Genomic DNA, 14,493 nt, shown 5'->3' on the forward strand with positions numbered 1-14,493 from the left:
GCCAGATTGAATTTCACTGACAAATATATGGGGAAAGGGAGGAGGAAGTGGAGAAAACGCAGAGGCAGCTCTGGAGAGGTTTTCTGCTAAGGGGAGCAGAGCTATGCTTTGGAAGCAGGAAGAGGGGTGAGGGACTGAAGGGTGAGATCTTTTTAAAGATAAGAGGTATTAAATGAAGGTTACCCCCATATATTCTTAATGCCAGGGAGAGATACAGAGATGAAAGAAATAGGAGAGAGAGGTGTATAAAATGTAATGTCCTTTCTACTTTTTATATCATGCTCTCTTCCCTTTTTTCTCTCCCTCTGTTAAGCCAAACCTGTTTCTAGAGAACGTCTGGCATCAGCCAGATCTTTTGTATAAACTTTGTTCAGCTTGTTATCTATCCCAGGAATATTTTAAGCCTCCTTCATTCACTGTCAAGTAAAAGACTGTTCCCCGTGAAAGAATTTCTAGCATCTGTGAGCAGGAAGTCTTATACTTTAGACTCTAAGAATGAAGGAGGAGAGGTTACCTCCTTTGGAAGAGCTGCTGTCTTCTGAACCTACCTGATTTACAGAGGTTTCAGGTTCTGAAAGACAAGTGTTTTTCTTTCTGGGTTGAGCTTCTGAGAGAATTTTTGTCTTCTTTAATTCGATCCCAATCCTTGGGATCCTCCTCCATTGGAAAGCTCTACTTTTCCCCTTTTTGCCTCCCAGATGTTTTAGAGTCTGCAGAGAGTAGGAAGTGGCTATTACGGAACTACCAAAGAATACTGTTTCACAATTTTCAAAGCCAAGCTTATCTGAGTGAAATGCTTATTAGTCTTCTCATACTGGTCAGAACCATATTGGCATTATACTAGTCTTGTTAAATGTAAAACAGAATACTGGTTTCTCTACAGTTCACTTTTTCTGTCGGTCCCACCCCACCATGTCTATTGCTCATCACTGCCTCCACCTCTGAACCGTCACCTCCTCTGTGTAGCTGCCCCTACCGTTCTCCTCTCCATTGAGTCCAAAGTCACACGGAAATACCTGGGAGAAGAACATTCAAGACAAAGAACTATCAAGTACAAAGTGGAAAGGCTCAGAAGTGGAAATGATCTTGGCTTCTGGAAAGATCAATTCGATGATCAGTGAGCTGTAGTAAAAGGGGATGAATGGTAGGTGAGTTCAGTACAATGGACAGGGACACGATATTATTAGCATCTTTCTAAACCTATTTATTCACCGTTTCAGTAAATGGCAATATTATTCTACCCATTTCTCAGGTGGAAAAACAAGCAGTCAACCTTTGCATTTCTCTTTCTCTTATACCCCATAACCAGTCCATCTTCAAATACTGTTGGTTCTTAAAAAAATGTTCATCTACTTCTTACTCACCTCCTTCATCACTAGCACCTGGGTCTAAGTCACCATCAACTCTCACCTGGATAACTGCCATAACTTCTTATTGAGTCTCTCTGATTTAACTCTTCCAATTATCCTCCCATTCTCATCCCTACAAGAGTCAGAGTATCCGTTTTTTGTTTTGGGGTTTTTTTTTTTTCTGTTTCACTGCTTGGCCTGTGGGATCTTAGTTCCCCAACCAGGGATTGAATCCGGGCCCTCAGCAGTGAGAGCGCAGAGTCCTAACCATTGGACTGCCAGGGAATTCCCAAGCGTGAGAGTATCCCTTTAAAAATTAACTGAGGTCATGTCATTCCTCTCTCAAAATCTTCCAAATGTGTCTGACCTCTCTGATACAAAAATATCAAGTCCTTACCATGTTCAACCTGGCTTCTGGTCATTAGGAGACTCTGTCATCATCTACTGTTTTCCTCCTCTGTCACTTTCCTCTGGCTAAACTGGCCTCTTTGTTGGAGGCATAAGGGAGGAGAAATGGTTTGGACATAGCAATGAGTAGCAAAAAGGACACCCTGTCCTCCTTCCAGGCCCTATGGTACCTTTCCTACTGGCATGAAAACAAGTCACCACTTGGGAAGACCCTAAAGAAAGTAAGGTAGTCATGAGATGCCCAGGTTTCTGTTAGATCAAGAAGATAAAGGAATAATCAGACTTGGCTAAAATTGTGTACTTGTTGGAGATATTAGCCTCAGATAGGAAAAACTCAGTATTTTTCTCAGTGTCCCACATTTGATTTTTGCATTTTCAAATAGCAGTTCCTAGCTTTCAAATCCTTGTAGGCTAAAACTATCATTCTTGAATTTAACAAAGCTCCAGTTGTCAAGTCTTTTCACCACGCATGTTAGTGCCAGCATGTACTTGTTGATATGTCAGAAACCAGGATGCTAAATTAAGCAGAAGCTATGCAGGAAAGAATTGTGAAAATTTAAAGGTATTTGTCTGCTTATTTACCCATTAATAATTTACATTTTGCCTCTTTCCACAAAGGATTTGAGGAGCACAGTTCTGTACTTCACATCATGTTCGTTGGTCATTGTTAAAACCAAAAATGAGCCTAAGAAGCCAGAGAAATATTGAAGTTTCAGAGTCCGGACAGATCTAGACCACATCTGAGATAGCCAAGAGGATCAAGACCACCAGAAATCTGGTGCTGTAGTCCCTCTCCTTTTCTCCAGTTCATTCACCACCTCTGTCTCTATCCATCATTCTCACATGCAGAAACTGGTTTTCCTTTTTCTTCCCCCTTAATTCCTCATTACTTTCTTCTCACATATTTTTCAATTCTTCCTGCTTTTCTTCCCTCAACCTTTCCAGTACCAGCACAGGAGTATATTTGCTGTGTATCTCAATGAAGGACCCACATTTCATCAACTTTATTCCAATGGTGAGCTTTTTTCTCTGATGTTACTCTAAAATTATACCTCTTATCCATTTCTCTTTCTCCCCTCATGGAGGCAGACAGCAAAGTTGGGATTTCTTTCAATATTAAGGAATCTTGATTTCCGTGGAGGTTTAAAACTGTACAAATCTGTATAATCACTCTTATTAAATTATTTAGTTTTTTTCTTAAATGATTTTATGAGGATGAAAGGGTGTATTTCTTTGAATATTTAGGGCATTTCAAATAGGGGAGCTAAAATAAGGCTTAACAGAAAAAGCCCACGTGTCCAAGCCATTTTATCATTATCCATTTCATATTGGCAACTAGAACAATGGCGCAAAGAATGTAAGTGGGAGACAAAGCTCTTTCTGATGGGCAGTAAAATACAGCAAATTAGAAAAGCAGAACTGTGGTCCCACTGCTGTCGATCTGGTTTTCCTGTGACAGATAAAAACTCAAGAGTGAACCGTGATTGGACAAAACTCTTACGGGCCTTCTTAGATTCCTTCCACCTGCCTGTCTTCCAGACCAGGGAGGGCTGGATTGCCTGCTGGCCAATTCATGCAACTAAGCCAACCCAGACACACACCTTAAGTTTCTGGCTCTTCCGCCACTTCTAGATTTGAATGAGATATGATATCTGATGAGGAGGGATATGGCATTACAAGTGACTGCCAAAAAGACTACATATGCAACCCAGAGGTATGAAAAAGTTAACACCACAGGGCCAAAATTCACCAGTGGGAAACAGGAGGAGGTTCCTGGGCAGGTAAATTCCCTCTCTTTCTGCCTTTCCATGAACTTCTTCAAGGCATGGTGACCTTGTATAGCTCCTCTAGGGAAGTACTGTGTGCCAGTTGGATACAACTACCCATGTGACCTGCTGTGTCTTTACAGCTCAATGTAGCCAGTGGGCTTACTGCACTGTGTCACCTCTTACCTTGCTGCATTTCCCTTTTTCCTCATTCTCACTGCATTGGGTTTGCACATTCCAAATAAAATACCTGAATGTTAATCCTCGCCTTACATTAGTTTTCTGGGAAACCTAAGTTAGAATGTTAGTAATGTGTATTTTTATAATTGAAAATTGTTAGTAATTAAAAACTACCATTCTTCAAGTTATTTCGTACATAGTGAAGGTGTATTTTATGGATTTCAATATTGTTGTAATGTTGACTTGTTAAAGCCATCTGTTCGTGCTTCTGAAGATGCTAATTATAATAGCTCTTGAAGCTAATTTCAAGTGGCAATAATGACTGTTCAGGTAGCTGCCCATTGACTCTTGTGGCTTGCTTAACAGTTATTTTCTAGGAAAACAACACTTATTCTGAATGGCAGTGCCAGTGCTCAGACCCTATCCTGACCTACCCAGGTAATTGGAAGGGGAAGTCAGAAGTAGGAAGGAAACAATAGCTCCTGGAACCAGAGAAATATTGAGAAGATATCAGATGAAATGGCTGTCAAGACGCACACCGGTGTGACCTCCGAGACATGACACCTTTGGAGGAACCACCCCCAAAGTCTGGCTGCCTAGGAACCTCTAGACTTTGTTTCAAAAAGATGACAAATTATACTCAGCTAATCTCTCTGGGAAGGATTTTCAGACCTCAGCCTTGTCTTGTCCTTGGCTTCTCAGTCATTTATCTGCCTGCTTTTTTGTCCACTTCTCCTTCTCAACTTTACCCCCTGCTGGTTTCCTTGGTTGTCATTACTTTGGCTTCTAGTCCAGATTTTGTCACTCAGTTTACTCTCTGTGGATTGATGGTTTTAAAATACCCCGTTTTTCTCTAACTTCCTTCTTCTTCGATTCTTCTCAGGCTCCACTTAAGTCATGACCTGCATTCAACCTGGGCTCCAGCATTCAGAGCAGGAAGGAGACTGCATTCACATTTTTCTTTCATTTAAATTATTACTACAGTTTTGTTCTTTTTTTTTTTTTAAAGAAGATGTTGAGGGTAGGAGTTTATTAATTAATTTATTTATTTTTGGCTGTGTTGGGTCTTCGTTTCTGTGTGAGGACTTTCTCTAGTTGTGGTGAGCGGGGGCCACTCTTCATCGCGGTGCACGGGCCTCTCACTGTCGCGGCCTCTCTTGTTGTGGAGCACAGGCTCCAGACACGCAGGCTCAGTAGTTGTGGCTCACAGGCCTAGTTGCTCCGCAGCATGTGGTATCCTCCCAGACCAGGGCTCGAACCCGTGTCCCCTGCATTAACAGGCAGATTCTCAACCACTGCGCCACCAGGGAAGCCCCCACAGTTTTGTTCTTTTCTTTCTATTTTCTGTTTTCAAATGTATAATGTTAAGTTTTCTGGAGTACTGGTTCCCAAACTTTTGGGCTTCAGGAGCCCTTTTTACTCTCCAACTTACTGAGAATCCCAAATAGCTATACACATTTAATATATTAGAGATGAAAGAATCTCGATATAATAGAGCAGGGGTCCCCAACCTCACGGCCGCAGACCAGTACCTGTCTGCGGCCTGTTAGGAATGGGGCCGCACAGCAGGAGGTGAGCGGCGGGTGAGCAAGACAAGTTTCACGTGCCGCTCCCCATCGCTCGCATTACCACCTGAACCATCTGCCACTTCCCCACTCCCACATCTGTGGAAAAATTTTCTTCCACGAATCCAGTCCCTGGTGCCAAAAAGGTTGGGGACTGCTGTAATAGAGATTAAAGAATTTTTAAGTATTTATTAATTAATTAAAACTATAACAGTAATAAACCCAGTATGTTTTAACATAAATAACATTTTTAATGAAAAGTAACTATTTTCCAAAATAAAAAAATACTTAGAAGAGTGGCATTGTTTTGTAAATCTCTTTATTATCTGGCTTAATAGAAGAAAGTTGGATTCTCATCTGCTTCTGCATTCAATATGTTGTTTTGTTTCAAGTATAGGAAAAACTCTAGCCTTACCCAGATGTGCAGTTGGAAAAGGGAGAACCTCATACATACCCTGAGTGAGTCTTAGGGACCCGGAACGTCCTCTGATCACACTTTGAGAACCACTGATCTGGAGTATAGTGGGAAAATAATTACCCTTTTCAAAATTACCTTTAAAGAAAAATTAATTCTGAATTAAAAATAAATAACTACATTAGAAGATTACTAGTCCAAATAATCTAGTATGTTATGAATATTTCCACAGTTTAGATAACTTTCAAAGAAATAATTTTTGAAGGCATCCCAATATTTAATGTGTGACATAACATGATAAAAAATAAATTTGCTTAAAATTCATATTTGTATTAAAAAGTTTTTGTTTACTATGTCATATGAAAAAATTAAAGGATCTCTCTGACACTTATTTTATATGGATCAAAAACATACAAAAACAAGGTGGGTACTTCCCTGGTGGCTCAGTGGTTAAGAATCCGCTTGCCAATGCAGGGGACACGGATTCGATCCCTGGTCTGGGAAGATGCCACATGCCGCGGAGCAACTAAGCCCGTGCGCCACAACTACTGAGCCTGGGCTCTAGAGCCCACGAACCACAACTACTGAAGCCCAGGCGCTTAGAGCCCATGCTCCACAACAAGAGAATCCACCACAATGAGAAGCCCGCACTCCGCAACGAAGAGTAACCCCTGCTCGCCGCAACTAGAGAAAGCCCGCACACAGCAACGAAGAACCAACACAGCCAAAAATAAATAAATAAATAAATACTTGAAAAAAAACAAGGGGGAAAACCGTATATTACATAAACGCTAAATGTGTAGTGAAAAAAATATGTTTGAATATTAACAAATCTTAATTTAGAGACACCCATGTCCTTAAAATTTTTTTAAGCATCATGCAGTAATGTAAAATATATTTATTTTGTATTAGTGAGTAACTCCTTATTGTCCTGTGGAAGAGAAGATTGTGATAAAAAATAATCAGTATTCACTAATTTGTATGGAAACACAAAAGACCCCAAATAGCCAAAGCAATCTTGAGAAAGAAAAATGGAGCTGGGGGAATCACGCTCCCTGACTTCGGAGTATACTACAAAGCTACAGTAATCAAGACAGTATGGTACTGGCACAAAAACAAAACTATAGATCAATGGGACAGGATAGAAAGCTCAGAGATAAACCCACGCACATATGGTCACCTTATTTTTGACAAAGGAGGCAAGAATATACAATGGAGAAAAGACAGCCTCTTCAATAAATGGTGCTGGGAAAACTGGGCAGCTACCTGTAACACTCCCTAACACCATACACAAAAATAAACTCAAAATGGATTAAAGACCTAAATGTAAGGCCAGACACTATCAAACTCTTAGAGGAAAACATAGGCAGAACACTCTATGACATAAATCACAGCAGGATCCTTTTTGACCCACGTCCTAGAGAAATGAAAATAAAAACAAAAATAAACAAATGGGACCTAATGAAACTAAAAAGCTTTTGCACAGCAAAGGAAACCATAAACAAGACCAAAAGACAACGCTCAGAATGGGAGAAAATATTAGCAAATGAAGCAACTGACAAAGGATTAATCTCCAAAATTTATAAGCAGCTCATGCAGCTCAATATCAAAAAAACAAATGACCCAATCCAAAAATGGGCAGAAGACCTAAATAGACAGTTCTCCAAAGAAGATATACAGATTGCCAACAAACGCATGAAAGAATGCTCAACATCATTAATCATTAGAGAAATGCAAATCAAAACTACATTGTGATATCATCTCACAGCAGTCAGAATGGCCATCATCAAAAAATCTACAAACAATAAATGCTGGAGAGGGTGTGGAGAAAAGGGAACCCCCTTGCACTGTTGGTGGGAATGTAAATTGGTGTAGCCACTATGGAGAACAGTATGGAGGTTCCTTAAAAACCTAAAAATAGAACTACCATATGACCCAGCAATCCCACTACTGGGCATATACCCTGAGAAAACCATAAGTCAAAAAGAGTCATGTACCAAAATGTTCATTGCAGCTCTGTTTATACTAGCCAGGATGTGGAAGCAACCTAAGTGTCCATCGACAGATGAATGGATAAAGAAGATGTGGCACATATATACAATGGAATATTACTCAGCCATAAAAAGAAACGAAATTGAGTTATTTGTAGTGAGGTGGATGGATCTAGAGTCTGTCATACAGAGTCAAGTAAGTCAGAAAGAGAAAAACAAATACTATATGCTAACACATATATATGGAATCTAAAAAAAAAAGGTCATGAAGAACCTAGGGGCAAGACGGGAATAAAGACACAGACCTACTAGAGAATGGACTTGAGGATACAGGGAGGGGGAAGGGTAAGCTGGGACAAAGTGAGAGAGTGGCATGGACATATATACACTACCAAATATAAAATAGATAGCTAGTGGGAAGGAGCCGCATAGCACAGGGAGATCACCTCAGTGCTTTGTGACCACCTAGAGGGGTGGGATAGGGAGGGTGGGAGAGAGGGAGATGCAAAAGGGAAGAGAGATGGGGATATATGTATATGTATAGCTGATTCACTTTGTTATAAAGCAGAAACTAACACACCATTGTAAAGCAATTATACTCCAATAAAAAAAATCTGTATTCACTGAATGATTCCTCTTATATGAGGCATCTAAAATAGTCAGACTTATACAAGTAGAGAGTAGGATTGTGCTTCCTAAGGGATAGGTGGAGGGGGAGATGGAGAGTTGTTGTTCAATGGGTATCACGTTACAGTTATACAAAATGAGTAAGTTCCAGAGATCTACTGTACAACATAATGCCCAGAGTTAATAATAAGGTATTGTTCACTTAAAAATTTGTTGAGGGTAGATTTCACATTAAGTGTGCTTACCCCCCGCCACACACACACATCACATACACACACACACAGCAAAGGGACACAGGAAACTTTTGGAGGTGATGGATATGTTTATTACCTTGATTGTGGTGATGGTAACATGAATCTATACACGTGTCCAAACTCACCACATTGTATACATTAATTACGTGTGGTTTTTTGTATACCAATTATACCTCAGCAAAGCTAGAAAAAAAATTAAAATTTTTAAAATAATTTAAAAATTATCATCTATATCCAAATTTTCCTCAACAGCATCTACAGAAGTGAAATGGAGTGTGAACCAAGAACTCTTTGGAAGAGATCTGTCAGTGTCATCTGCCTGTTTTAGCAATGCCCCTCTTTCTCAGAGCTCTCCCTTTTGATACAAGTAGAATGACTCTTGCTCAATAGCAAATTTTCATGAAGTATGTGATTTTTTAACTAGATAAAATAACTTTTATAGCGTTTTCCTCTAATACTACGTTACCCAGAGACCATGCTGTCAATATCCCATGTGTTGGGCTGTCTGATATCACTGAGTGGCCATCAGCAGCCCACATATCACACTAGCATGACCTGTGCGCACTTTAACAAGTCCTTCTTCATTTTATATTAACACTAGTGTGACTTTTTTGTTTTTTTAATAAATTTATTTATTTATGGCTGCGTTGGGTCTTCATTGCTGCGCACGGGCTTTCTCTAGTCATGACGAGCAGGGGCTACTCTTCGTTGCAGTGTGCGGGCTTCTCATTGCAGTGGCTTCTCTTGTTGCGGAGCACAGGCTCTCGGCACACAGGCTTCAGTAGTTGTGGCATGCGGGATCAGTAGTTGTGGCATCTGGGCTTAGTTGCTCCTCAACTTGTGGGATCTTACTGGACCAGGGATCGAACCTGTGTCCCCTGCATTGGCAGGTGGATTCTTAACTACTGCGCCACCTGGGAAGTCTAATAGCATGACTTTTAATTGCTAATAATTTCAAAGTCTTTTAGAGTTAGCCCACTGTTTGAATGATAGCTGTATTTTGACTCACAGAAAAATGATCTTCCACTGAACAATGGAATTTTTAAAACAAAACTTGTTTACAACTTACATTCTTCTATCTTCTTATGGCATCTTCTAGAGGAGTCTTATGCCCAAAATTAGATTTTAATCTTCCTCTGAAAAAGATGATATTTTGTTTTTTCATATGCCCAGCATTGTTTAACATGAGGCTGAGCACATTAAAAACTACATTAGGGCTTTCCTGGTGGCGCAGTGGTTGAGAGTCCGCCTGCCGATGCAGGCGACATGGGTTCATGCCCCGGTCCGGGAAGATCCCACATGCTGCGGAGCGGCTGGGCCCGTGAGCCATGGCCGCTGAGCCTGCGCGTCTGGAGCCTGTGCTCCGCAACGGGAGAGGCCACAGCAGTGAGAGGCCAGTGTACCGCAAAAAAAAAAAAAAAAAAAAAAAAAACCTACATTAGACCCTTACTATGTACTATACATTCATTACGTATACATTCAAGAGAGATCCTTGACTCCCCAGTTCCATGGAACACATTTTATCTTTTTTAAATAGATCAGATTTTTAGGCTTTCCTCTGCCTCAGACATTTAGAGAATATGATGAATGTTGTAGATCCTCTTCCCTCCCAGAAAACACATAGATCTGAGGAACTGCTTTATCCAAATTTCTACTCCAGGCTTTCATATTGAGTCATCATTTCCTTAGACCCCTTTATTTTCCTTCAGCTTACATCACTGATAGCATCACGCAACTCTGGATAACTTAAGTAGAAAAGGAGATTCAGTAGCTCACATAATAAGACAGCTCAAAGGGCAAACTAGCTTATGCAAAACTGAATCCAGTGGATTACATGGTCAGCGGTACTCATTCTTCATCTCTAGCAATGTTTTTTTCTGTGTTGACTCCATTTTCAGTGAAGTTATCTCCACATGGTATCAAAAATGGTCCCTGGTAGTGGCAGACTCTATACTCCTGCTCTCACAATTTCAGAGGAAAAGAGAATACCTCTTTCTTGATTATATGAGCAATATTTGGGGGGAGGACCCAGATTGTAATGACTTGGATCTGGTGGATATCCCAGACTCAAGTCACTTTGGCCAGAGAAGAGAGTAATCTGATTGGTTAGGCTGGGTTATGTGCTCACTTCTGTGGGAAAAAGGCAGGCGAAGTGATCGACAGCTCCAATGGGTTTGGGTCAAGGATTCAAAAAAGAAAGGAAGAGGAGGAGGAATAGGTTGAGTTGTAGTTGTGCCTTAGTGGTGATAGCGATAATTTTTGATAGCAAAGGGGCCACACAAGCGGTCTGACAAGTTGTGACCCATATTTGTAACTAGTTCTCTTTATGTCTGAAACAGAGAGGAAAGACATGCAGCTGGACAAAAAAGGGAGGAAGGCAACACTTAGAAATTAACCTCTGCCATTGACCTGATTCATCCAGGTGGTTATTGCTGTTTCTGACTCTCTGCTACAATGAAGATATTTCTAAGGCGGGAGTATCTTTCAGTTTCTCTCATTTTGCCTTTTAGGTGGACAAAAAAATCGTAAGAACTGAGATAGGAGTTCTTCTTCGCCTCTCACATCCAAACATTGTAAGTGGTTTTTAGCCTGTTATTTCAAATAATCTCCAATGTTACAGGATGAGATTTTTGTTCTTTACTGTCCATTCTGATGATGAGAAAGGGATTCTTCCACCTCCAGTAAGTAGCCACCTTGGCCTAACTCTTGTCCTTATCTGATCCCGTTTTTCACTTCTTTTTAACTGAATAAATCTTAAGAATAATACCCCTTGAAAGAGTTGCAAAATGGGCAGATCAGCAATATATACCATTGATGTTTTCATGCATAAGAGGATAACTAAAATTGGAGAGTTTTTTTCCCTCTAATAAGACACTGGCTTTTTTCCTTTTGTGGGCCTATCTTATTAATATGCCATTGCTGAAAACGCCTGTGAAGAAAATGCATTGCTTTCCATAGTCATTTCACTCTCCTATGAGAGAGTATTTGCTTCAGAGACAATGTGAAGATTCAAATAAATAATGTACTTGAATGGGGAAAATAAAACGTCCTCCCAAGCTCTGCTCTAGGCTATGTCCAGACAAAGGCACTGAGGGAAAGAAGGGCTGGGGAAAAGCTTTCTTGAGCCAGTGAAGTGAAAAGAACAAAATCATTTTCCAGACCATAACTTGTTCCTATAAATTGAGTCACTTACTTAAAATATTTTACTCATTTCTCTGAGAAAGTTGTGGTGTTCCCAAGGATGACCTGCAATGCTTAGGCTCAAGGCAAAGTGCTTAAAACTTGTATATTAGTTAGCAATGCACTCAGCTGTAAATAACAGAAAACTTGAATATGGTGGTCTAAACAAATATTTTTCTTATGTTGTAAGAAATCAGAAGGCAGGCAGTTGTTAACACTCGTTCACTTCCTCAGTGATGCCATCCAGGACCCAGACACCTTCCATCCATTGGTTCGCCCATCTTCAGTGCACTGGCTTTCACCTTCATGCTTTTCCCTCATGGTCCTAAAATGGCTGCTCCACAGTGTTCACAAGTCTTCAGGTCTATATTCAAGACAGAAAGTAGTGGAAAGGCTTAACGAGCAGAGGCTGATGAGAAGCGTAAAGGCTTTTTCCAGAATTTCCGGCTGCAGTAGAATTCTCTTCAGTTTGTGGCCACAAGATGTGGTCACAAAATCACCCTAAACTGCATGGAGACTGAAAAATTAGGGAGTAGGGTTATCATAAGTGGCCTAGACCAAACATAATCCATAATTTAAGGCTAGGTACCTTGCTTCCTAAACAAATCAGGGTTCAGTAAAGTAGGGGGAGAAGGGCTTTGGGTAAGCAATTAACAAAATTTACCATATATAATCACCACTTTTACATTATCCGTCTTATTTCTTTCAAAGAAGTCAGTATGGAATTTTCCTCAAATATAGATCAGTCCTGGTCACTAGATTCTCAGAAGGAAAATATCCAAAACTGGATAGATTATCTGAATGTGATGAAAACCCTGTTATGGTCAATCAAATCACTATCACTGTTACTTTTCTGAGTATCCTTTCATCTACCAGCAACTTCTTAGGTGTTAAAGGGATTCCCTTTCCCTACAGACAGACTTTAACCTGGTCCTGTTCTGTCTCAGACCCCTAATTGAAGTCCCTTTCTAGGAGAAAGAGGCATTTGCATCTCTACCAACCATGATGCTTTCAAATGGTTTAGGAAGTTTTGTTTGCTTCTGGTTTGTTTTGTTTGTTTTTTGTTTTTTTTTTTTAAATTCTGTTGAAATGCAGAAATTGGGATGATTTGGCAAAATTTAAGAAGCATTTCTAGGGCAGGTATCTTTCAACTATCAAGATGAAAAATATAAAAACTCAAAAGGACCTTTGAAGAAATTAGGTAGCTGATAAAAACAACCAGAGAGTGACAAATGACTACCTGGTACTAGAATAAGGAAGCTTTTTTAACCATGATCCAACATATTGCTATTACAGAGAGTGCTGTTGTAGCCATAATTTTAACTATTTCCTAGAAACTTAAAAATAAAGAATTTGTGATTTTTTTTATATCTTTTCCCAGATAAAACTTAAAGAGATATTTGAAACCCCTACAGAAATCAGTCTGGTCCTAGAACTCGTCACAGGGGGAGAGCTGTTTGACAGGTGAGTAGGTCCTGGCAATGTAACCACAGTAAGGTTTTGCTTCCAGTCACCAAAAATAACCAAAAGGAAATTTCTCCTGAAATTTTTCATAATGACATATTACACCAGTTGATAACTTCTACTAAAATAAATCTTAAAAGGTGTGTAGGGGCTTCCCTGGTGGCGCAGTGGTTGAGAGTCCGCCTGCCGATGCAGGGGACACGGGTTCGTGCCCCGGTCCGGGAAGATCCCACATGCCGCAGAGAGGCTAGGCCCTTGAGCCATGGCCGCTGAGCCTGCGCATCCGGAGCCTGTGCTCCACAACGGAAGAGGCCACAACAGTGAGAGGCCCGCATACCGCAAAAAAAAAAAAAAAAAAAAAAAAAAAAAAGGAGTGTAGAATGGAAAGAGTGTGATATTTGATAAGATGTGGGTAGACTAAAATTTGGGATGCTTAGTGAACAAAAATAGAAACATTGTACTATTTACTTCTGCAAACATTTACTTCTAGATAAAAAGCAGAATTTCTAAAGTCATACTAAATCTAAACTAAATAGTAAGATTTATGAGAATATTTTGTGAGAAAATGTTCAATGAGAATTATAGAAAGTTAAACATGTATTATAATAGTATTCTTTATTATGATCCAAAAGCCATAAAAATCAATTCTCTCCAAATGATTGTTTCTAGGCCTACTTTCTTTGTTAGGCTGTGTAAAGAGTTCCAAGTTGCAGAGAAAAACATGTTCTGTTATATCCAATTATAGCCAATTTTAGTTGTCTGTTCATATGTTCATCACTCAAGGCAGAGGTTTGAGGATGGCAGGGAGTATTTCTGGAAATCTGGTAGAGCATAATATAGGCACACTATTTGTACAAGAGACACACACTTTAAGCTTCCATAGCTTTCCAACCCTCCGTATCTTCTCTGAATTCCCTCTTTGCCCTAATGGGCAGCTCTTTGCTGTGCTGAACAGGGTAATTAAGCAAGAATGGAATTGGAAGAAGACAAAGAGACTGAGTAGGTATATATCAGAAATGGTAAGAAACTGCAGTTTCTGTGATGTAAAGGTCTTGTTGGTTGAAGAAAGGGTTAAGAGAGAAGTGGACTGAAGACAGAAGCCAGCAGAGAGGTTGATGAACTGCTAATGTAGCATGAGTGCCTGGAGCACAGTAAATTCTCAATAAATATTTGCTGCATGAATGAGTGAGTAAGCAACTGCTACAATGAATGGACTCTGAGGAGAAAGATACCTAAGGGTTTAGAATGTGTTAGGAGAAGAGCGTGCCCCCCCTTCCTCCCCACCCCTACTCCA

General features: G+C 40.1%; 1 protein-coding gene across 8 annotated transcripts in view; it reads left to right on the forward strand.

The window, feature by feature from the left end:
- Positions 1-14,493, forward strand: part of CAMK4 (calcium/calmodulin dependent protein kinase IV) — a 243,687-nt gene that overhangs the window by 129,349 nt on the left and 99,845 nt on the right. For 7 of the 8 annotated variants that reach the window (XR_009563442.1, XR_009563441.1, XM_060296093.1 and 4 more), the window contains 2 exons: positions 11,066-11,128; positions 13,117-13,199. The exons of the other annotated variant lie outside the window; for it this stretch is intronic. Coding sequence is in view for 5 of the 7 variants with exons in the window: in XM_060296093.1 (XP_060152076.1) it covers positions 11,066-11,128; positions 13,117-13,199 (146 nt within the window). In the remaining 2 variants the exon portion in view is untranslated. The remainder of the gene's footprint in view (positions 1-11,065; positions 11,129-13,116; positions 13,200-14,493) is intronic. 8 annotated transcript variants of the gene reach the window in all.

Source organism: Globicephala melas, chromosome 3, assembly GCF_963455315.2.
Source record: "Globicephala melas chromosome 3, mGloMel1.2, whole genome shotgun sequence".
NCBI lineage: Eukaryota > Metazoa > Chordata > Mammalia > Artiodactyla > Delphinidae > Globicephala > Globicephala melas.